The 24,267-nt window shown below is 49.9% G+C and overlaps 1 protein-coding gene and 1 long non-coding RNA gene across 4 annotated transcripts in view; one reads left to right on the top strand and one right to left on the bottom strand.

The window, feature by feature from the left end:
* The window catches only part of svep1 (sushi, von Willebrand factor type A, EGF and pentraxin domain containing 1), a 104,100-nt gene that overhangs the window by 4,920 nt on the left and 74,913 nt on the right, over window positions 1–24,267 (bottom strand). Inside the window, exons 29-48 of one of the 3 annotated variants that reach the window (XM_061251715.1) lie at window positions 24,056–24,231; window positions 23,619–23,743; window positions 21,875–21,998; window positions 20,932–21,102; window positions 19,741–19,914; window positions 19,081–19,200; window positions 17,039–17,215; window positions 16,680–16,764; window positions 15,655–15,846; window positions 15,012–15,179; window positions 12,593–13,268; window positions 8,882–11,568; window positions 8,340–8,568; window positions 6,924–7,079; window positions 6,112–6,175; window positions 5,855–6,028; window positions 5,458–5,634; window positions 5,064–5,237; window positions 2,235–2,405; window positions 930–1,025 (exon numbers count right to left, since the gene is read on the bottom strand). In XM_061251715.1, coding sequence (XP_061107699.1) covers window positions 930–1,025; window positions 2,235–2,405; window positions 5,064–5,237; window positions 5,458–5,634; window positions 5,855–6,028; window positions 6,112–6,175; window positions 6,924–7,079; window positions 8,340–8,568; window positions 8,882–11,568; window positions 12,593–13,268; window positions 15,012–15,179; window positions 15,655–15,846; window positions 16,680–16,764; window positions 17,039–17,215; window positions 19,081–19,200; window positions 19,741–19,914; window positions 20,932–21,102; window positions 21,875–21,998; window positions 23,619–23,743; window positions 24,056–24,231 — 6,116 coding nt within the window. The remainder of the gene's footprint in view (window positions 1–929; window positions 1,026–2,234; window positions 2,406–5,063; window positions 5,238–5,457; window positions 5,635–5,854; window positions 6,029–6,111; window positions 6,176–6,923; window positions 7,080–8,339; window positions 8,569–8,881; window positions 11,569–12,592; window positions 13,269–15,011; window positions 15,180–15,654; window positions 15,847–16,679; window positions 16,765–17,038; window positions 17,216–19,080; window positions 19,201–19,740; window positions 19,915–20,931; window positions 21,103–21,874; window positions 21,999–23,618; window positions 23,744–24,055; window positions 24,232–24,267) is intronic. The other 2 variants (XM_061251716.1, XM_061251717.1) reach the window with 2 other exon arrangements.
* Window positions 6,114–15,890, top strand: LOC133135002 (uncharacterized). The gene is made up of 3 exons (XR_009709359.1): window positions 6,114–6,271; window positions 7,182–7,329; window positions 15,673–15,890. It is a non-coding gene; the product is annotated as an uncharacterized LOC133135002 (long non-coding RNA).

Genomic DNA, 24,267 nt, shown 5'->3' with positions numbered 1-24,267 from the left:
CAGCCGCGGGTGCGTGCCTTCAAGCCTGAGAGACACAACACTGTCATTCCCTGCTTCTTAGATTTCAGTCTTTCAGCAATTTAGCAGATGCTTTCACACAGATTTTTTTTTTTACATACACTTCATTTTCACTGCTGGATATTTTTACCAAAGGAATTAGGCGGAGTACCCCAATGAAGGGTACAGCAACAGAACCTGGCTGGGTATCAAACACACAAGCTCTGTGCTGCAAGTCCAGTCAGGTTTTTACGGCCTTTTAAGTCCTTCCAGACCAGAGACTATTTCCTGCCTAAAGGCCCATCCCAGGGGTGCACAACTGGGGTCCTGGAGGGCCGGTCTGTGTGCTGGTGTTCCTTCCAACCAGTTACCTTAGTTTTCTGACAGCTCTATACTGTAAACTATGCTGGCTCATCCCTGTACATTAACCTTTAGGATGCATTTGCAGTCTGTGGCTATAGCTGGTGCTTTTACAAATGTCAGATCACGATTTGATTGAGCTCATGAATAAATTATGAACAGAGGTTGGCAACACATCCTGAAATGGATCGGCCCTTGCTGTCCGCCCCTGGCCTATAACTATAACAACAATGATAAATATTTTCTTTTAAAAACTCAAGTGGATGGTGGACGACAGTGACAAAAGTTTTTCGTTTTTTTTTTTTTTTTTTTACACTTACAGCCAATCAAAATCCTCGCTCAGATTTACAGGGCGTCAAGTGCAAAATGGCAGATGACTTGAGCCGGGAGACTATTTACAGAACGCTATCGTTCAGCGGTGTGGAAGCTCACGTCGTCGTCGTGACAAGTTATAGTTGTAGTTATTGTTAGTTATATTTCTCAGCGTAGATGGGCCTTTCGTGACCTCCGGTCAGTAATCCAGAGACACGGGGCAGCACACAGCCGACCGCACACCTGCCCCAGGCACTTACGTTCCTCACACAGACGGCCCATCCATCCCTCGGGACAGGAGCAGGTGTTGGGCTTCAGGCAAGCCCCTCCGTTCTGACACTGGAGCCAGCACAGCGCTGGAACAAGCAGAGAGACAACAGGAAGCAGATGCTTGGTGAGCTCGTCATCAGGCAGGTCAAAACAAGACCCGCAGACCCAGAGTTTGTGGAGTAGGAGCGGGAGGGGGGGGATCCCAACCATCCCCCACCCCCCCCCCACCCCCCCATCTGAAGGGCTGTAAGAAAAGGCTTTGTGAACAGGAACATCGTTTGGAGCATACAAAAAACAAGTCAGCGCAAATAGAATCTACCAACACGTTTCAAAGAATTTAGCCCTTAGGTGTAACACCGTACTGTGTAAGGTCACAAGTATGTTAATACCATGTGCTAAACTGAACTATCTAATGAACCAATCAGTAGGGATTGGTTCATCACCGTTATAATGTTTATTTGTGAGCACTCTAAATAAACCTACACGTCATAGGGTAAAAGAAAGCAATGAAAATAATAATTGTAGAACGCAATACATTACTAGCATTAAAGGAACATGCTGCACATATCAAAGAGTTATGGTTTCTTCAATAATACAGAAAAAAGAAGCAAAGGGAGAAACATGCTTCAATCATGCCTGGCCAAGCCACAGCATGCCTGGCTATCAGGTATAGCAAAGCTCCACAGCAGATGAAAGCAGACACTTCTCAGATGAGCAGACAGAGCAGATCCATTCAGACAGAGCAGATCCATTCAGACAGAGCAGATCCACCCTAGCAGTGTGGTGGCGGGGCCCCATCTCTGTTTGCCGGAGTCTGTGTTCTCTCTCCCTCTCAGGTCTTTAGGACATCATTCAGAACACAGCGCCAGGAAGTATCTTTTATTGGACATGAAATTTTTGTGTGCATTTAAAAGCACGGCCAGTGTCGAACCATGCTCAGCGGCATGTAGCCGAATCACCTGGAGTTCTGGGGCACCTATAAGCCACTCAGAGGGGGCCAGCGACAGGAGAACAGACTCGGAGCTTCCCTTTAAGGCGCACGGCTCTAAACAACGGAAAGGACCCTTAAAAAAACCCAAAAAAAACACAGACCCACAGCCACCAGACGACAGACGGCCAACTGCTTTCAGGAAAGCACCTCAGCAGTGTCACCGCGCTTCACAGGAGACGCGGAACGCTGAGCATTAGGGGGGGGGGGGGGGGGGGGGAAGAGAGGAAGGAGGAGGCCCAAGGGTGGCCGTGTGGTCAGGCAGAGGCAGAAGTGGGGCAGGGTCAATCTCTCTCTCTCTCTCTACCTTTGCAGGTGGGAGGCGGCGTCCAGGTGCCGTTCTCCAGGCAAACGCTCCTGCTGGAGCCGACCATGCCGTACCCTCCGAAGCAGGAGTACACGGCCGTGTCTCCGAACTGGAAGACCGCCCCGCGCACCACGCCGTTGGCTACGTGGAGCGGGGGACCGCAGGCAACCCCTACGCATAACCAGCGGAGAGGCCGTCCCGTTAAAAGCCAGACCAGCCCCCCCCTCAGCATGGGGCCCTCAGTGCGGGGCCAGAGCCCTAACAGTGCATTTCAGCTTGCGCATGCATGCAGGCCAGTATTTACATTACATTACATTACATTACATTCTTGGCATTGGGCAGACGTACAGTTGATTAGACTAAGCAGGAGACAGTCCTCCCCTGGAGCAATGCAGGGTTAAGGGCCTTGCTCAAGGGCCCAACGGCTGTGCGGATCTTATCGTGGCTAGACCGGGGATTGAACCACCGACCTTGTGTGTCCCAGTCATTTACCTTAACCACTATGCTACAGGCCACCCCATTTACCACACAATGTCTCCTGAAGCTGAGGATAATTTATCCTTGTCCATTTTTTAACAGAGCAACAGTGTGTATGAGTTAACAGGATTCAAATGCCAGAAATGTGTTTAAATCCAAGAGGAGGGTGACTAACTCACTAATGTTTCCTTCCTGCCGCCTTCAGTTTTGCTTCTTAAAATTACATTATATTTATTTTCTGAAATTATTTTTGATTTGCTTAACTATTCTTTCTGGTTTGTCACTTGTGTTGTATGCACTAGAGGGTTTTTTTTTTGGCTCCAAACCCAACACAGAAAAACTGAAACCAAAACCAAAACTGTGCAGCCATGCGGAACATTTCAACGCTATTTGCTATTTCAACACACAACATGCAAATTAGTGGGGGATACCAACGACTCATCCACTTGCAGCACACTAATCAGTTTGCCTATGAACAGACAAAGCAGGCCAAACACGTTCAGCAATGTAGCTACAGGGACAGGAAGGCTGGACACAAGCCGCAGAGATAAAGAGCAGCAACTGATAAGCAGCAGCAGGTCACAACCTTTCAGGAAACACTAATAATTCTCACCCTTTGTTGTAACAATGTGACACAGCATTGGGGGGGCATTGTTCAATTCCCCGGGTGGCTTTACAGATGCCTGGATTAAACTCCAAACTTTTACACACAAATTCAACGCAAAGCCAAATCATTTTCTCAACTTCGTGTTCAGGTCCACATGGGAGTAGGAGTAAGAGTATATGAAGTGAACGGAAACTTATGCTTGAAGCCTCAACTGCTTTGGTGAATAGCCAAAGCATAAACTGTGAGCTCCCTTAAAGCCAAATAAACAAATAATGACAAACCATGGCCTTGAATATGTTATGACGTATTAATCTTGCACGTGCCCTTAACCTTTATTACGTTACAACAACAGCTATGGCTATCGTTGCTTTCAAACTCTTGCTCCTCTGACCAAAAGAACAAGAGCTCTATCCTCTACTCTGCCTGTGGCTGAGACAGAATCACTTTCCTGCAGGTTCACAGATGCAATTACATCGCATATTAAATCACCTTGCAGGATCTATTTAAGGAATTCTTAAGTCACTGGTGCTGAATCATTTCCTGGTTGTCTAGAAAACAGCAGAGAGCAAATACCCGCATATGATATCCCGTAAATGTTTGCAAACCGCACAGATACCCGAGGAGTGCTGTTGCTACCTTTTACAGATACATCTCCTTTCTACTCCATGGTCCATGGCAGACCTTGAACCAGAACCGGTCCCCTGCTCCTTCTGTTTTATAATAATATTGAGCAGTAATAAAAGCATTGCTTCACATACTTGTGCACATATTGTTTTTCACGTAGAGGGGTGGCTGAGGCCCAACACCTTTGCACTGAACGTGTGTTTTACACGGCGCGTTTCCTGCCCACCCGATTAATACTGCACGCAGCTAACCTGTTGAGCTGCACTCGGTGTCGTCCATAATGGCCTTGACAGTTATTTCAGACAAAAGCGATTGACAACTGAAGCGAGTGAAATGGTTGACCGCGTGTTTCCACTCTGGGTTCGCGTACCAGTTACCGTCTGACCTGCTTAAGTCACGTAAGCCATGGCAGCTTCCAGATTTGGCAAGCGTGACGAAAGAAGGAAAAAAAATCACTTCACCGCTGCGACTGCCCCCTTTCTCTCTTTCCCTCCCTCTCTCTCCCTCTCTCTGTCTGGCTCCTTCCCCTTTCCATTTCCTGCTCGACTTCACTGAGTAATCAGCACTGATTAACTCCATATGTCTGGGTAAGAGTAAAATTAATGGAATTATTCAGTCATGGTCCTCCTGTGCAGTTCCTTATTCACACATGATTTAGAAAGAGAGGGAATAAGCATTTTTCGGGTTCTGGTCAGGGTGCATTGCAGGGTGCATTGCACCACATCATGTTGGGTCAGAGAATGATAAAAAAATAAAAAAATAAAAATTTTTAACAAACAAACAAACAAACAAACAAACAAACAGCCAGTAACATCGCATTTCTATACTCAGCCCGGGGCCCAAACTCAGAGCCCAGCACTGCTGTATGAGTGAAGTGAAACAGGCCTGTCTGACTGGCACCCATTTCATCAACGTGCGACCTTTGGGATACGACATTACATTACATTAATGGCATTTGGCAGACGCTCTTATCCAGAGCGACGTGCAGTTGATTAGACTAAGCAGGAGGCAATCCTCCCCTGGATCTTATTGTGGATACACCGGGATTAGAACCACCGACCTTGCGGGTCCCAGTCATGTACCTTAACCACTACACTACAGGCTCTCAAGGCTCCACTCACTCTCACAGTCCACGCTGGGGGAGCTCCAGGTCTGGTCGCTTTTGCAGGTGACGGTGGCCACGCCCTGGGTCTGATAGCCCTTCGGACAGGTGACAGACACCTTCTGGCCCACAAAGAACTCCTGCGTTGTGTTGCGCTGCTCCATCAGCCCTGGGGGAGAGGGACAGGGCAGGGCTATAGAGAGAGAGAGAGAGAGAGAGAGAGAGAGAGAGAGAGGGAGAGGGAATGGGAGAGAGAATGGGAGAGGGAGAGAGAGAGATAGAGAGAGGGTCAATGATCTTGTCAGTGAGAGAAATCAACCAGTTGAGCCAATGGAGCCCTTCCATCCAGCCAGGACGGGGCAGTAACATGCGAACAGCCTGGACCCCGGAGGACGGTTCAGTGAGAGACGTACGTGCACAGGCGGGAAACTCAGCGCTCCAGGACCCATTGCTCAAGCAGTGGACGAGCGGTTCCCCTTGGAGAGTGTAGCCCGCGTTGCACTGGAACTCAACGGCGCCCCCGGTGGCCAGACTGTGTTCTCGCATCTTGCCATTGAGTGGTTCTCTGGGGGCCTCACACGCCTGGGCAGCTAGCGGGAGAGAGTGGGAGCAGGCCAAGAAGAAAGAAAGACATTTATCACGGAGAGAATGATACTGCTCATCGATTCACAGGGCATGGGCTTTTACATTGAAATAAATTTCAAGTGGAAATTGTCTTAGAAAGCAAGGCCCTTTTTTTCCCCCCCACAGAGAGATTTTGTATATTCCGGTAGATAAAACGTGTGCACTTTGGGGAAGGGTTCCACGTACCCTCGCACGCGGGCGTCGGCCGGCTCCAGGTTCCGTCGGCCAGACAGGTGAGGTTCCGGGGGCCTAGCAGTCGGAGCGCGGGGCTGCACAGGTAACCGACGGTGCTCCGGTACGTTTCGCCCGTCGCCGTGGCGGTCGCATTCTCCACAGCCGGGGGCGGGCCGCAGGACACAGCTGGAGGGGAGACGTGTGAGACGTGCAGCGGCAGACAGCATGAGCACAGAGGAGGATCTGCGGAGTCATGGGGCGTTACTCACCAGCACACACGGCCTTGGAGCCGGTCCAGGTCTTATCTCCTTGGCAGACCCTTACGGAATCACCCTGTTATGTACACAAATAGGGCTCTCTTTACTTCTTCATGACCAACGGTCACCCACCACACTCACAGCACCTCTACAGGAACTGCAAAGATTTCAGGTACAGTTTCTGGGAAATGATGTCATTATGTAGAAAGCGGGGGCGGGGAATTGCAGGAAGTTACTTGCAACAGGAAACCGATAAAGCTTTTTCCACAGAGATGCCAGCTTAACATCCCAACTGTAGGTCTTGGTACAAGTGCTGTAGGTTCGTCGAGTCAATAATATTAATTGTTCAATACATCTCCAGTCTAAGATGGGCCACTGCTGACCCCTTACGGAAAACGCTTCATCCGAACGTCTTGAGGAAAAATATGTGAGCTAAACACATTGCGAATGAGAGAACAAAACAAAAATGTTGAAAGCACACAGTGAAGTAGCCCGTCTCAACAGCAATATGTGATCCATGTTCTTATTGACACGGACAGCCTGGCTAGTTAGTTAGCCTTTTGTGGGGTAAACGGAGGGGGATAAAAGAAGACACTATATCTGTGACATGCAGCAAATGCCAAAAAAAATAAAACAGACAAGGTAGCAAGTGTAAAAGGAACAGCAGAAGGCTATGAAAAATCATTAGACAATGAACAATGACGAGCATATGGATATATGGAACAATAGCACAAACACATGCAAGACATTAAATTCATAAGGGACAGGACAGCCACACAAACTGCAACTGTACAACCTCTGCACTATGAACACACCCCCAGTACCTGTATCTGGAACCCAGGTAGGCATTTGTAGACGACCGTGTCGCCAAAGTTAAAACGGTCCCCAACAACGTTGCCGTGGTGAAGGGGGAGGGGCTTTCCACAACTGACCGGCACGCAGGAGCCAGAGGAGAGTGGGGGAGACCAGCTGCCGCCAGGCTACACCAACAGGAAAAATGACTAATCATTCATAACATCAAATGGGAGCAGCACTTTTTTTTTTTTATTAAAAAATGTATCCTATTTTTTCTCCCAATTTAGCAGGCAATTGGACCCCGTCTGATTCAATGAGAGCTGGTATTAGATACATCGCCCACACCCCGTCCCTCGGCGGCCAACGGGAGAGCGACACGCCTTCTTCAAGCCGTCTCGCCTCACAAGTCGTGACCGTGATTCCGAGGCGCTCGAGGTGCTTGTTTTGTGCGGCTATCTACTAACCCTGACAAGTCCCTCCCTCTGGAGCAGCGAGCCAATTATTGCTGCTCCACGTGAGCCGGCCAAACTTGGCTTTTGGCAGGACCAAGAATCAAACCCTGGTCCCCAGTGTCGCAACTGCAGCAACCGCAAGTCTGCTGCTTATTAGCCTGTCTTTTTTTTATGCCTATCAAAACAGTTCACATTTCAGGTTGCCCAAACTGCCTCAAATGTAGACGCACTATAATTCATATCATGTGGTGTGGCACAACAGGGCAGAAGGCATCAGCAAGATCACTTTTCCAGTCCAGCAAGGACGACCAAATGAGAACAACAAAGGAGACCAAACAATGACCCCAGAATCGGACTGCAACTGTTAACTAAATCAAGAAGACATACATTTTACATTACATTTTAGTAATTTGGCAGAATAGTTAAAAACTGAATCAAATCAATATTTCTTGTGACCACCCTTTGGCATTAAAAATGCATCACTTCTCTGAGATAGCCAACGCTGTCCTGCAGTTGTATATGACAATCAGCAGGGAGGTTGTTCCAAGCATGTTGGAGAACTTTCCACAGTTCGTCTGCAGACTTTGGTTGGCTCCTTGCTTCTGATCTCAGACAGCCTTGATCAAGTTTTTATGTAAAAAGTAGTCAATTGCTTACAGTAATATGTTACTTTTTAAAATTAAATACAAAAATGTCTCTGTAAAATTTAATCTTTTGGAAAATGAATATTTGGAAATCTCAAATGTGTTCTGTAATACTGACACACACAAAAAATAAACATGTATATAATAAAGTCTAGGGTGCCTAAGACTTCTGCACAGTACTGTATTCAAAGAGAGAGGCTACAGAGATTTCAGCCGAAGGCATGTCAGATGACTCAACTGCCGAAAAAAGCAGTTGTGAAATGCATGGGGTAGACATTGCCCAGGAGGATGTTGTAAACTAATCTGACTGAAACACATGGGAAGGGGGGGGGGGGGGGGGGGGACTTGCCTGGCATTCCGACACAGCGGGCCCCTCCAGATGATAGCCCTCCTCGCAGGACAGCGTGATGGTCCTGCCCGTGGGAGTGACTTCCTCCCCGGTGATGATGACGTCGGTGAGGTTGGCGGGCAGGGCACAGGGCTGCGGCCTGCATCTGATGGCGTGGGGCGACCAGCTGCCGTCGCTAAGGCAACTCAGAGACTCCGCCTCCGTCTCCAGCTCATACCCCTTCAGGCAGCTGCCGGGAGACACGGGGGGACACCAGCCTCATCTCTCGGCGACACAGACATCGCCTTTCTGTCCTAAAACACCTTGCTTGTACTGAAACAACTCTGACGTACGACGTCGGTCTGGGTGATGCTGCGGCGGCTGCCTGTACTGTACAGCCAAAAGACTTTTCCTTTCGGGTTTCATATATCAATATCGACCAGGCATATTTGGTTACGGGCGAAAGAACGAAAGAACCAGCAATTTGCATAACGTTTGCATCCTGTGCGCTCATCTCCTAACACTGTGTCGCGCGGAGTACGCTCTTTCTCCCCTCGCCTTACCTGTACCGCACTTGGCTCCCGAAGGTGAAGACGACGTTCCCGACGATCCGCGCGTCGGGGACGGCCGGCGGGGCCCCGCAGGACACGGGCCGGCACGCGGGCTGGGGCTCGCTCCAGCGGCCGCCGCGGGTGCAGGTGACGTGGGGGTTGCCGACCATCCGGTGCCCCGCCCTGCAGCCGTAGGTGACGGAGTCGCCCGAGGCGGTGCCGGCGCCTTGCAGGACGGCGTTGGCGATGACGGGGGGCGGGGCGGAGCACCTGCCCCGCACGCAGATGGGCACGCCCGGGCTCCAGACTCCGCCCCTCTCGCAGGTGGCCTGGGCGGGGCCCAGCGCTCGGTAGCCCTCGTCGCAGCGGAAGCGCACCCGGTCGCCGCAGGCGTGCTCCCGGCCCAGCACCGCCCCGAACTTCAGCACCGGCTGGGCGCAGGCGCAGGGCCGGCACTCGGGCACCGCGCCCGCCCAGACGCCCCCGGCCGAGCAGCGCAGGAAGGGGTTGCCCACCACCTGGTAGCCCGGGAAGCACAGGTACTCCACCACGTCCCGGAAGCTGAAGCCGCTCCCGTTCAGGAAGCCGTGGCTGATGTCTTGCGGCGGGTCGCAGGAGTCGATGACGCACTCCGGCGGGGCGCCGCTCCAGAGCCCGTCGCCCCCGCACGCCAGCCGGGCGCCGCCGGAGAGGGTGTAGCCCTCCTGGCATTCGTACCGGACCTCGGCGTCGTAGCCGAAGTCCGAGCCCAGGGAGTGTCCGTTGGGAACGGCCGGGGGTCTGCCGCACACCGCGGGCCGGCAGGAGGGGCCGGCGTGGCTCCAGCTCCCGTTGGCCAGGCACAGGCTGCTGGAGGGCCCCTCCAGGACGAAGCCGAGCTTGCAGCTGAACGCGACCCGCTTGTCGAAGGTGTGTTCATCCCCCTCCACCGCCACGCCGGCGGGGACCTCGGGCGGTCCGCAGGACACCGGCTCGCACAGCGGCTTCTCTCCCTCCCACTCTCCGTCGGGGAGGCAGGAGCTGGCGTTCCCGCCCCGCAGGAGGAACCCCTCCCAGCACTGGTAGCGGACGGTGGCGGGGTACAGGAAGGAGTCTCCCAGGACGGAGCCGTTGGCGAGGGCCCCGGGGTCCCCGCAGGACACGGGGCCGCAGAAGGGGGCGCTCTCGCTCCACCGCCTCCCCGAGAGGCACTGGCGCACGGACTGGCCCCGCAGCTCGTAGCCGTCCTCGCAGCCGTACTGCGCCAGGCTGCCCGGCGCGGTGTCCGAAACGAGGACGGAGCCGTGCGCGGGGGCGGGAGGGGGCGGGCAGTCGACGGGCAGGCACAGGGGGGCCGTCCCGTTCCACGCGCCGTCCTCCTGGCAGGACAGCGGGGCGGCGCTGCTCAGCTCGTACCCGGCGTGGCAGCGGTACGCCACCACCGCGCCCTGCGGGAACGTCAGGTCGCCCGGCATGGCCGCGGCGGGGTCCGGCACTTTCACGTAATCCCCGAAGTCGGCGTGGGGGGGCAGGCCGCAGTCGGTGAGCACGCAGGAGGGGATGGGGCTGGACCACCCCTTCTCCTCGCAGGTCAGGTGGTTCTGGCCCGCCAGCTGATACCCAGGGAAGCAGCTGTAGAAGATGGTCACCCCGTACTTGTGGTCCAGGCCTTCCACGAACCCGTACTCGATGGGCCGGGGTGGGGTGCAATAGATCTGGACGCAGGCGGGGGGCTCTCTGTCCCACTCTCCCGAGGCCAGGCAGCTGAGGGTGCCCGGCCCCTCCAGGCGGAAGCCCTGCCGGCAGGAGTAGGTGACCGCGTGGCCGAACTGGAGCTTGTCGTAGGAGGGCGCTCCGTTGGCGATGCTTTTGGGCGAGGGGCACTCGACGGGCTGGCAGGAGGGCACCCCTCCGATCCAGCGGCCGCGGTGGCCGCAGAGCACGGTGGCGTTCCCCCGCAGCCTGTAGCCCGGCCTGCAGCTGTACACGGCCACGCTCAAGTACATCAGGCCCTGCACGTCCACCAGGGCCCGCTCCACCTCCTGGGGCTGCGGGCACTCCACCGCGACGCACTCCGGCACGGGAGCGCTCCAGCGGCCGTCCGCCTGGCACGTGACCGCGCCCGCCGACCGCAGCGTGAACCCGTCCATGCAGGCGTAGGCGACCACGCTCCCGAAGTACGAGGGCGCCGAGGAGGCCTCCCCGAAGGCCACGTCCGGGGGCGTCCCGCAGAACACCTGCTTGCAGACGGGGAAGGTGTCGTTCCACTCCTGGCGGGAGGTGCAGCGGAGGTACTGGGCGCCGTGCAGGACGTAGCCCTCCTCGCAGGAGAGCTGCACTGTCCCGGAATTGGAGTCCTGACTCTGGAGGACCAGGTGGTTCTCCTCCAGCGGGGGTTGGGGGCACTGGACCGGGGTGCACCGGGGGGTCCTGGTGGCGTCCCACTTCCCGTACTTCAGACAGGTCCAGACGGCGTCCCCCGTCAGCTCGTAGCCCTCGTCGCAGACGTACTCCACCTTCTGGCCCACCTGGTATCTGGAGCCCTTGTAGCGTCCGTGCAGAATCGGGGGCGGGGCATCGCAGGTGAGCAGGACGCAGGAGGGCGGGTCGTCGTTGGACCACTGCCGATTGGCCTGACAGACGCGCTCCGGCTTGCCGACCAGGCGGAATCCGGGGTCGCAGGCGTACGTTACTTTGCTGTTGAACACGAGGCTTTTGGTCTGTGTGGCCACAACACACCACACATTTAAATAAATTCCAGCAGAAACAACACCCGAAACTTCAGTTTAAAAAAAAAAACATTTTGATCAATTTCTGTAACATCAATGTTATAAATGATGTGATATTGAAAAAGTTGGATTAACCTCAATAATACTGACACTGAATCTCCGCCAAGGTATGTTTGTGTAGTTAGCATTCTAAAAGTCAGTGATGTTTACTATGTCACGGTTGCCATTCATGTCATTATTTTATTTGATGTTTATTTGAGTAGGGACAATGCATAGCATAGCATCAGTACTGCCAGTTTACACCGGGTTCATGCCACTGATGTTCTGCACACAGAGATTATCGCCATTGCTAGTTTCCAACTCCCGTCCCTAGTTAGGCTCTTAGTTTGACAACATACAGTACTGTGCAAAATTCTTAGGCACCTGTATAGCAGTCTATACAGATATGACTTTCAAAAGTAATTCACTGAAAGGTCCTAAATAAATGTACAATACATTTGACATTACATTTTAGTAATTTGGCAGAATAGTTAAAAACTGAATCAAATCAATATTTTTTGGGACCACCCTTCGGCGTTAAAACTGCATCAGTTCTCTGAGATAGCCAACGCTGTCCTGCAGGTCTGCAAGTCAATCAGCAGGGGGGTTGTTCCAAGCATGTTGCCACAGTTCTTCTGTAGACTTTGGTTGGCTCCTTGCTTCTGATCTCAGACAGCCTTGATCAAGTTTTTATGTAAAAAGTAGTCAATTGCCTACAGTAATATGTTACTTTTTTTTCCAATTAAATACAAAAATGACTCTTTTGGAAAATGAATATTTGGAAATCTCAAATGTGTTCTTTTATACTAACACACACCAAAAATATATATTATATAATATTATATAATATATATATATAATAAAGTCTAGGGTGCCTAAGGCTTCTGCACAGTGCTGTATTTGTACAGTGTCGTTTAACACGGGATTAGCACGACGGCGGCTAGCGGCAGGTGGCAGGCGTGCAGCGTACTGTTACCTTGGCGACGCCGTTCTTCAGGGCGGGCGGGTTCGCGCAGGACACGGGCTGGCAGGAGGGCAGGCTCCCTCCCCACTCCCCGTCGCCCTTGCAGGTCCGCCTCTTCTCGCCCCGGATCAGGAAGCCCGTGTCGCAGCTGTAGGCCACCACCGCCCCGAAGTTGTAGTCGGTCCCGCTCACGTACCCGCGCTCGATGCCCGCGGGCTTGGCGCAGCGCACGGGCACGCAGCCCACGTCGAAGGGCGACGGCACCCACGCCCCGCCCATGGCGCAGCGCAGCGTCGCCGTGGTGTTGAGCGTGAAGCCCTCCTCGCACTTGTAGCTCACCTCCGTGCTGCTGGCGTACTTGGGCTTGTTGACCGAGGAGTCCAGGATGGCGTGGGGCAGGTCCGGCGGCCGCCGGCAGAAGTTGGCGATGCAGCGCGGCGTCTCCTGGCCCTCCGGCGGCACCCAGACGCCGCGGGCGTCGCAGAGCACCTTGGAGTTGTTGGCGGCGACGTAGCCGTCGGAGCAGAAGTAGATGGCGGTGTCGCCGAAGAGCAGGTGGCTGGCCTCCGGGAAGGCGTGGGTGATGGGCGGCGGTGGGCCACAGCTCCGGGGCGCACACTGGGCCGAGCTCTCGCTCCACCTGCCAGTCGGGAGGCACTCCCGCGTCTCCGGACCGAGCAGGATGTACCTGCAGCCAGAGGACCCAACAGCGCATCAGAGTCTCATCACCTCTGAGCGTCTGGGAATCTAATACCACATTACATGTCATTTTGGCTGATGCTTTTTTCCCAAAGCGACTTACAGTTGATGAGGCTAAGCAGGAGACTTACCTCCCCTGGAGCAATGCATTACATTACATTACATTATTGGCATTTGGCAGACGCTCTTATCCAGAGCGATGTACAGTTGATTAGACTAAGCAGGAGACAATCCTCCCCTGGAGCAATGCAGGGTTAAGGGCCTTGCTCAAGGGCCCAACGGCTGTGCTACACCGGGATTAGAACCACCGACCTTGCCTGTCCCAGTCATTTACTTTAACCACTACGCTACATGCACGGTTAAGGGCCTTGCTCAAGGGTCCAAGGGCTGTGCGGATCTTATTGTGGCTACACCGGGGATTGACCGGCGACCGTACAGATCCCAGTCATGTACCCTAACCACCAGACTCTACACTGTACACGTATACTATTATTTTGTGTACATAAGGCGGCTTTAGTATGCCAGTAAAACGTAAGATGGATACTCAAACACATTACATCAACATAGAAGGCCGACACTTTAAACAAAGTGCATCATTGATGACGGCAGCCAGTTCATGTGACCTTGTGTCATGAAGACAGAAAGAAAACACCGTAACTGATTTAATGAGCCAGTTTCACTGTACTGCCCGTGTGTACTTAGACATGCTTGGCTTAATCTTTGAGACAAGTATCTGCTACTGGCGGGAAGATGTAAGATAGTATGCGATTTCAGAAGCAGCCTTGGTATATGTATATCAGACGGCCATATGTAACCTATGTTATCAATGGCCGAATGTATATGTAACATAACCATAAGGACATAACTGCCCTGTGGGGGCACCTGAAGCTGTATTAAATTGAACTGCAAAAGCAACGGAGAAGAGATGGTAAACGGCAATGGTGTGTGATTTAATAATTTTTTTACAGCCATATCTCACATCCTTTTCTGTATATGATCATGGATGAGTTTTTCATGTAAAATACCTGTCATAAATAGGAAATGCTGTGCAAATGACTTTGTGAGTTTGGTAATGCATTCCTTTTCTGATGGATGTATGCCTTTTATTGTTATTATGCGCAATAGAATGCAGTGGCTTCAGAAAGTATTCAGACCCCCTTCACTTTTTGCACACTATACTGTGTTGTAGATTTAAAATGGATAAAATTGTAATTTTTGCCCATCAATCTACACTCAATAACAAAGTGAAAATATGTTTTTATAAAACTGAAATCTTTGCAAAAAGTGAAGGGGTCTGAATACTTTCTGAGGTCACTGTAATTATGGTGTTGATGTTGTAGAGGGTGGAGGAATCAAGTAAGCTTACCGCTGTGCCTAAGGGGAGTGGACGGACAGCAGGTAGCCAGTGCCTGACTGCAGTTTTGTGCTGTATCATGCTGTCTACTGATGTGTCTTTTTGTTTCTATACCTGTTTTTTACACTTCTGGGGTTTGTTTTTGGTACTTTGTCCTGGTGTTCAATAAACACCTTTCACTAAAAGTGCTATTCGCGGCAGTACCAGTACCGTAAGGATCAGTTAACCCACGCACCCCCGCCCGTGGCAAGGGCGTGGCGGTCCCATTCAGGCCGAACAAAAACAGAAGGCAATGTGAGCGAGGACAGCCGTTTTTTTCCCCCCCCTGAAGAACCAGTCGGGCGAGTTTGCGCCAGGAAAGCAGAAGGGCTCAGTTACCCTTCTTTGCAGGTGTAGTGCACCTGACTCCCCAGGGTGTGGTTGAGTCCCACAGTGGTGGCGTCCTTCAGGGCCGGGGGGTCTCCGCAGTCCACCGTCACGCACGAAGGGGCGGGGCTGGCCCACCGTCCCGACGCCTCACAGACGACCTCCGCGGGACCCTGCAGTCTTAAAGCCAGCATCTCGTTACGCACGAAACCGTCAACAAGCATAGTAAAAAAATAAAAATAAAAAATAAAAAACCAGCAGTTTGGCTGATCACACGTCCAGCACCTGCACTTTAATTATGACTTCTAGGTTTAGTTTTGCGTCAATGTACACCAAATTGGTCTTTGTGGAAGATTATTTGGACACATGTACTACTTGCAGATGATCAAAGCAGTCCAGAGCAGTCTGCAGTTGATTAGACTAAGCAGGAGACAATCCTCCCCTGGAGCAATGCAGGGTTTAAGGGCCTTGTTCAAGGGCCCAACGGCTGTGCAGATCTTATTGTGGCTAGGCATGTACCTTAACCGCTACGCTACAGGCCGCCCCAGAACGAAGTCTAAATGCAATCTACAAAACAAAAACAATCCACTCTACACCCCCCCCCCCCCCCCCTTTCAGGTTTTAGAGACTACTACACGAGCGAGACTGATCTTACCTGTAACCCTCTGTGCAGTTGTAGGTGGCTGTAGACAGGAAGGTCCGTCCGGTGAGGGTGACGTTTGCGTTCTGGACCGCCGGGGGCTCCCCGCAGGCAACAGGCTCACAGACAGGGGGCGCTCTGCTCCACCTCAGGCTGGCCAGGCACCGCACCTCGACTGGGCCCTTCAGCACAAAGCCCTTCTTGCAGCTGGAGGTGGAGCGAGGGTCATCGATTCAAGACACGGGGAGGATATCAGGTTCGTCCCGTTTGGCTGTTTCTCTATATTTATCACCACGAGAATGAAGCATCGGGGAAGTTCTCTTCCTCTGTTGTTGCCCATTACTTGATTATGTTATTCTCGGAAACGAGACCGGCAGCCTTTTGATATCATCTATCATTGAATGGCCCGCTCTTACTTGCTTGGTTTGCATTATACTGATTAATTATACGGCCTATAATTAATGGGACAATTAGCATAATTTTGTTGTTGTTGGCTTGCAATTCAGGTATGTAGGTCAGCATGTGGAGTGGGAAATAAGGGGCAGATATGTGTGTATATATATATATATATATATATATATATATATATATATATATATATATATATATATATATATATATAGGACGTCTGCTAAGATATCTTGTGGTCTGATTCAGTATAAATGAAAACAATGTGTAAGGTTATTTGGGTTATTCTATTTATTAATTTCGGGCGACATGGCTCAGGCAGTAAGAGCAGTCGTCTCATTGGCTCAGGCAGTAAGAGCACTCGTCTGGTAGTCGGAGGGTTGCCGGTTTGATCCCCTGCCCGGGCTGTGTCGAAGTGTCCCTGAGCAAGACACCTAACCCCTAAATGCTCCTGACGAGCTGGTGGTGCCTTGTATGGCAGCCAATCGCCGTCGGTGTGTGAGTGTGTGTATGAATGAGAAGCATCAACTGTACAGCGCTTTGGCGCTATATAAATGCCAGCCATTTACCATTTATCTTTTCTTGGGATTTTGGGACACACACTTTTTTTTTTAAATGTCTGACCGTGATACCTGTAAGTCACCTTGCTTCCGAAAGTGAAATTCCTCCCCGTCATGATTCCGTTTTCCGGGACTTTGGCCCTGCCACAGGATAAGGCTGAGGGCGAGACAGACAGACAGACAGACAGAGACAGACATACAGACAGACAGAAGAAACAAATTCAGAAAGCACCAATTCTGGAAAAAAGGGCAATGCAAGGAAACCAAGGCAACCAAAGTTGCCTATGTAATTACTCTAAACAGTGTCAAAGGGTCACTGCCCTGTTTGTAGACCAAACCCGTGTAAAAACACACCTGTGCTTACGGAGGGCAGTATATGAGATCAGTCGTTTCACGGGGGGCATGGACTATGGGCATGAGCACTATTTTACCTCTGCAGTATGGGAAAGGAAGATCCCAGGTTCCTGACTCCAAACACGTGATGTGGGTCGAGCCAATCAGTTCGTAGCCCTCCTCACAGGTGAAGACTACCTCACTTCCCATCATGAAGATGCTGCCATCCCGATGGCCAAATTCGGGAAAACCGGGGTCCTTGCATTTCACTGGTTCTGATCCAAAAGAGAACGCGTGAAAAGCACAGATCTGTTCAATCCGATAAACAATGCTGACCCCTAGGTTGTTTTTCTCCAACCATCAACAAAGGGCGTGGCACGGTGAGGGGGATAGCGGAACTGACCACCCAGGTCCCCAAAGCAGGGGAAGGGGGAGGAGGTAACAAAAAAAGGGCTGGATTAAAAAGTTTGCTTTGGTCTGCAATTTTTAGGAGGCCCATAAAAACTGCATATGCTCAGGGCCCAGAATTTGCAAGGGCCCAGAATCATTACAGAAGTATAAAGGCTGTGCTTTGATAGTGGATGGAAACCCATCCATACAAGCATTATCACAACAGTCCAAACTAAATTCAGCTACCTTGGTTTTTCCTGGTTTATTGGCCTTACAGGTAGGTGGTGGCTTTGAGTGACACCGACTGTGGTCAGCTGGCTTTACTATTTTTAGGCACATGCACATTGAGAAATGTTAATTATTTCTAGGCTACACCAGATACAAACCGAAAGTTGGTGTGTCACAATTGACCTTTCTCCTAAATATAGAGTTTTACTACTGGTTAATCTTAATCAGAAACAGATTCAGATTAGGTTTAACGACCACACAGCCGGGCTGGTGGAATTTCCTTTCAGGACTGCATGTTACAGCTTAGCTCTAGCCCACATTAAACATCAGACATATTAACAAAGCACGCGGTAACCACAGTGACAAAATAACACTCGTGAGACGGTGCAACCGACACATTTAAACACCAACATATTGCATCACGCAGCCACAACAATAGCATGTACCCCGGGAAATATGCGGGCAGGGAGCAGTAGGTATAGACTGGGGGATTAGCAGTGGGAATTCAGAGACAGTAATGCAGTGGGAAAGAAACTGTTTTTAAAACGGGTTGTTTTGGGGGGGGGGGGGGGGGCAGTGTTCTCCAGAGCCTTATATCCTGACCAATGTTCAATTGAGGTAGAGTGATGCAGCTTAGAAGATTTATCGACTCAATTTTTAGAAATTTATTTCTGAGTGTGACGGTCCAAGTGATTGTACCAGACTGCTATCACTGAGGTGAGGATGCTGAGGACATGATTATAATTACAAACACCACTCACTCATCCACCCACCAAGACTGATAATCACCACAACCCTTATGTTAATTTAATTTATTATTTTAATAGATTATTTTGTCAGAAAGCTTTGCGGCAAGTACAGTGAAGATTTTTTTTTTTTTTTTATGTTAAGGGGGATTATTATTTGGGGGGGGGGGGGGGGGTTAAATGTTCTCTTCTCTATTGTCTATTGTTCTCTTTCTGTACACTCAGTGAGCACTTTATTAGGTAATTATTATACTTTTTTAAAAGACTTATTGGTCTTCTCTTGCTGTAAGCCTATCCACTGAAGAGGTTTGACGAGTTGCGTGTTCAGAGATGTTCTTCTGCTTACCACTGTTGTAATGTGTGGTTATTTGCATTACTGTCAGCTTCCTGTCAGCTTTCACCAGTCTGGCCCTTGTCTACTGACTATGCTCTGTTTTTTTTTTCCCACACCATTCTCTGCAAACTCTAGAGACTCTTGTGTGTGAAAATCCCAGGAGATCAGCAGTTTCTGAGATATTCAAACCACCCTGTCTGGCACCAACAATCATTCCACGGTCAAGTCACTTAAATCACATTTCTTCCCCATTCGGACATTTGGTCTGAACAACAGCTGAACCTCTTGACTATGTCGGCATTTTTTAAAATTTTCTTAAAAAAAAAAAAAATCTAAAGAAAAGTATTTCGTTGCTGCCACATGATTGGCTGATTAAATATTGGTCTGGAGGAGCCAGTTCGCTGGGCTGTGTGTGCAGTTAAAGTGTGAAACCTCAGCGTACCTGTGCAGTTCTTGCCGTTGCCGCTGTAGGGATGCACGCAGGTGCAGCTGTAGGACCCGTCGGTGTTGTGGCACCTCGCGTGAGCGTCGCAGTCTGAGCCGAGGGCACATTCATCCACATCTACACAACAAATTCATCCCTATAATTACGCCGCCTGGGTGTCAATGTTGGCAAACACACGGCGGATTACCTGGCGGATTACATTGATCACCGCTCGAGTAGGATGAATGAGTATACAATAAAAAAACTTGACACTAGATTATTGTGTACACTGCTTCCATTGAACCTTAGCATTTGGCAGAAGCTCTTATCCAGAGTGACTTTTGATTATATTAAGCAGGAGGCAATCCTCCCCTGGAGCAATGCAGGGTTAAGGGCCTTGCTCAAGGGCCCAACGGCTGTGCGGATCTTATTGCGGCTACACCGGGATTATAACCACCGACTTTATGTGTCCCAGTCATGCAAACACAGCTATTGGAGTAATCACATTACTTAAATCCATGTGTACACCATAATCTAAATACTAGCATAAACGGATTAACTCCCAATAACTGGGGTATCATTGCACATGTGCCGTTAGACATCCCTACACATTGGATTAATCTCTCGGACATTGTCATCCCTGTGCAGGAAATTACACGAAATCCTTCTGTCTCCTACCCAGGCAGGCCGGGGGGTTTCCTGTCCAGGTTCCGCCGTTGGCACAGAGCATCTTGGGCTCCCCCAGCAGGTAGAAGCCGGAATTGCAGTGATAAGTCACGGCACTGCCGGCGTGAAAATCAGTCCCAGTATACAGCCCAAACTCCAGGGGCGGGGGCGGGCCACAGTCAACCCCTGCAAAAAAAATATTTAATGAAATAAATGAATAAATACAAATGTACAGTTGTGTTCAAATAAATGGCAGTGTGTTAAAAAAAGTGAATAAAGTGCTAACATTTTTTAATAGCTTTCAGTTCAATATTTAAAATGTAGTGAAAAACATTACCGTATTCAATTCCAAATCACCGTTATTCTTTTACAGGAATCAAAGAAAAGGAATATTAATCTGTTTTAAAAAATGGCTGTCAACATTTTTTTTTTTTCGATGTTTTTTTTCTCCCAATTTGGTAGCCAATTGTACCCCGTCTAATTCAATTAGAGCTAGTATTAGATACACCACCCACACCCCGTCCCTTGGCGGCCCTACGGAGAGTGACACACCTTCAAGCCATCTCGCCACATGCTGGTAACCGCAGGGTTGCTCAAGGGCCCAACGGCTGTGCGGATCTTATTGCGGCTACACCGGGGATCGAACCAACGACCTTGCAGGTCCCAGTCATGTGCTTTAACCACTATGCTACAGGCCACCCAATCCCCGGTCTAGCCACAATAAGATCCACACAGCCGTTGGGCCCTTGAGCAAGGCCCTTAACTCCGCACTGGCTCGAGGGGAGGATTGTCTCCCCACTTAGTCTAATCAACTGTACGTCGCTCAGCCAAAATGCCAGCAATGTAATGTAATGTAATGTAGTGTAGTGTAGTGTAGTGTAATGTAATGTAGTGTAGTGTAGTGTAGTGTAGTGTAATGTAATGTAATGTAGTGTAGTGTAGTGTAGTGTAATGTAATGTAATGTAGTGTAATGTAATGTAATGTAATGTAATGTAATGTAGTGTAGTGTAGTGTAGTGTAATGTAATGTAGTGTAGTGTAGTGTAGTGTAGTGTAATGTAGTGTAATGTAGTGTAGTGTAGTGTAGTGTAGTGTAATGTAATGTAATGTAGTGTAGTGTAGTGTAGTGTAATGTAATGTAATGTAATGTAATGTAGTGTAATGTAATGTAATGTAATGTAATGTAGTGATTGAGTAACGTACTGTCACATCGGGGCAGGGGGTGGCTCCACGCTCCCCTGTTGAGGCACTCCTGCTGTGGCTCCCCCACCAGGTAGAAGCCGGGATCGCAGGCCAGCTGCACCTGGGCCCCGGGGCTGACGGCAGGGCTCAAGGCGCGCAGGTGAGGCACGGCGTTCTCCAGTAGGCGGCAGTCTGAGAGGTCACACTTACAATTTAGCCATTTAGCAGGTGCCCCAAGTGCCAAGTGTGTGAAACTCCAGTCCTTGAGGGCAGCGATGTCTGCAGTTTCACTTGTGCTTTCATATCAATCGGCAGCAAAATACAGCCATGAGAATGAGGTGTGTAGATTTCTTTTTAGACAATCGGCGACTCTTAAATGAATCAGTCATCCTGAAACACATTGGGCCGCATTCAGGGACACAGATTAAGCTTAGTCTCAGACTCAATGAAGTTTTTTTAATCTCCATTCAAAATTGAATTTAGTCTAGGACTAGGTTTAATCAATGTCTGAGAAAACTGCCCCCATTGAAAACCAGCGGGCACCGGGGGTCCTCCAGGACTGGAGTTTGACAGCTCCGCTCTGAGCCAAAACAAAAGGTGCATTTAATATGGATAGAAAACCAACGCTAGAGCCAGAACTCATCACATGTACAGTCAAATAAGTGGCATTGTAAAGACGCAATCCACAAGAACAGTGAAACCCAGGGAAGAAGGACAAACGCAAAGTCATCATTACATGTCACAACACTGCAAACGAAAACCTGCTCCACCACTTACAGAAGCACGATCTCTAGCGTGTCCGTCACAGGACCGCATGAGGAAGGGAGATTAGCGCCATTTGCATATAGAAACCACCAATATGATGCCTTGTGAGTCTGTGGCTTTTCATCAACTGTCTCAGGCGAAGCTGAAGTTTGAGAGCTAACACATAATCACATGGTATGGAGACACAAATGGAGCTCACCGGCACAGAAGATGCTGCCGGCTGTGGTCTTCACCCTGCCCATCGCCCCCGTGAGGAAGTCTGACCAGGCTAACACGCTGCCTCTGGAAATGTCCTTGGGGCAGCTGGTGGCCAGGGCTTTGATCTACAGAAGAGGGAGAAGATAATATCGTCAGGGCTGAAGAGTAATTTCTTAAACTAAGAGGCGCTGGTGCCAATAACTTTTTCAACTGGTGGCGTTACACATCTCTTATCTATTTTGCCTCATTTTGCAGTGGCCTGTATGGTTTGTCATTAATCCGTAGGCCTACATTAATGTTCAACATTGTATGTGCATACACTTTGAGAATACATTAAGTACATAAGTGCATAGTAACAAATCAATGTCGCAACGGTACATCCTCGACAAGCCTCCCCTGAAAATAAATCAGCCTGAGCACCATTAGGGACGCCTTTTAACCTGTTGAACCAGCTTTAAGACATTCCTTCACATCGTCTTCCTCAAGGCTCAGCCCCTCAATGTTGATTCTGATCAGATCCTCCACCATGTCTGGACTCGGTGAAATTGAAAGAATATCTCAAAATGCCCCATAAAACGATACAAAAAAATGAGAACTTTCCTCGCTTGCAGAGAACACAACACTCTCAGAAGACATAATGTCTAGACACCATGTGATCCGTGGCCACTAAGTGCACACAGCAGTTCCTGTATAACTGGTTTCCTGCTATTTTGGTTTAAAGCTACACTACAATATTTTGAGAAACACATCTCTCCTTTTTTATTTTTCATATTTTATCACTCTGCATAATTTAAAATGTGCATTGTACGATTTGTACTGAATAACATTTGATAAAATGCTGTTTGCTGACAGACGTACATGAAGAAAAAACAACAGAAATAAATGGTCATTTGTAATAAGGGTCCTGTAATGTATTATACTGCATGCAAGTGTGTCTGATTTGGAACAGATAAGGGTCTGATTTTGGGCCAATACTACCTGGCCCAAAATCGGTTACCTATGTGACTCTGAGTAGGGCCAGATAAGGGTTGAATGCGTCTCAGTTTTGGGGATGTGGTGATACCACATCTGGGGATACCAGATCTGGGGGTCAGTTTTATCCAGATCTGGGGATACAGATTAAAAAATATAATTTTATACAATCAACCAACACATTGTTTGGAGAGTGAGTCAGACAAGTCACGATGAATAAACAATATTCATTGAGGTTTACTGTAAATGCAAACTCTCTCATCACTCCCTGTTGTAAGCCTGCCAAAACAGGGCGTGGCTCCCACCTGGGGTGGTGGGAGTGCAAAAAATTTGGAAGGCATGAAAAAGGAAATGAGCAAGGGCCCGAACAGGGAAGGCATACAGCCCCTCCCATTAGACGTTGTGCGTCTAAGCGTCATGTGCCCGAACTAGCTCCGCCGGCTCTGCAACGTTTATTTGCCCATAAGAAATGCAAATGCGAATTATGCTGATTCATTTGCACCACAGTGCTCACTCACATTCCTATCCCACACGGAAATCAGAAATTGTGTAGCAAAAGAGAAAATAATGTTAATAGTTCGTCAATCCTTCAGTCGTGCCGGTGTGACCTTTTAAAATTTCACTTGGGCCACGGGAGTCGTAGTCTGGTGCCCTGCTCTTAGTTTTGCCCCCCGTAATTGGGCGATGTGGCCATGGGGGCCGAAGAGGCGTGGGTCTGTCTGGGCTACTGATTTTTACGTGCGTACGCCGAGCGCAAAAGGACGCAGATTTACTTGCTGAGCTGTGAGAACGCAGTCCCAGATGTTGAGCTGGCTGATGGACCCCACAAAAGACTCCACGGGGTTAAACCCCTCACCCTTCTGGTCCTGATCTTGCCCCAGAACCAGGGCCCCTCCTCCTACAGGGCAGGGGGTAAAAAAAAAGAAAAAAAAGAAAAAAATACATTTAATTAAAAATGAAAAATTACTTGTAACACCAGAACATAACACAAGACGCTCCTTTTCCAAAAACACTGCACAACACGTAACACTGACAGTAATACTTAAGTAATCTAAATGTGATTTTACATAAAAATAAAATTTTGAAAAAGACACCCGTGTCAGGGCTTCTCTATTTCGGGGTGCCCTTTCCGTCTGCTCATGAACGGCATGGGCGCCGGGGACCAGTAGCCAGCCGCTACAGAAGGTTCAGTCTCAACGCAGCACTAAACCTGGGATAGTGGTGCCAACCGACAAGCCTTTCCCTCCGTCCGAGAGAGCCCCGTCGAGGTACACCTTCCAGTCCCCGTCTCTGCCTCTCCAGCTCACTCCCACGTGGTGCCAGCGTCCGTCGTTCACCGCCGGGCAGTCCGTGACCCTCTCCTTCCCGTTCACGTAGACGACCCACCTGAGTGGACACGGACACCCGCCGTTTCTGCCACAT

This window comes from Conger conger, chromosome 8 (assembly GCF_963514075.1).
Source record: "Conger conger chromosome 8, fConCon1.1, whole genome shotgun sequence".
Classification (NCBI taxonomy): Eukaryota; Metazoa; Chordata; class Actinopteri; order Anguilliformes; family Congridae; genus Conger; species Conger conger.
The sequence above is the reverse complement of the archived record's forward strand: the minus strand, read 5'-3'. Positions and strand labels throughout refer to the sequence as shown.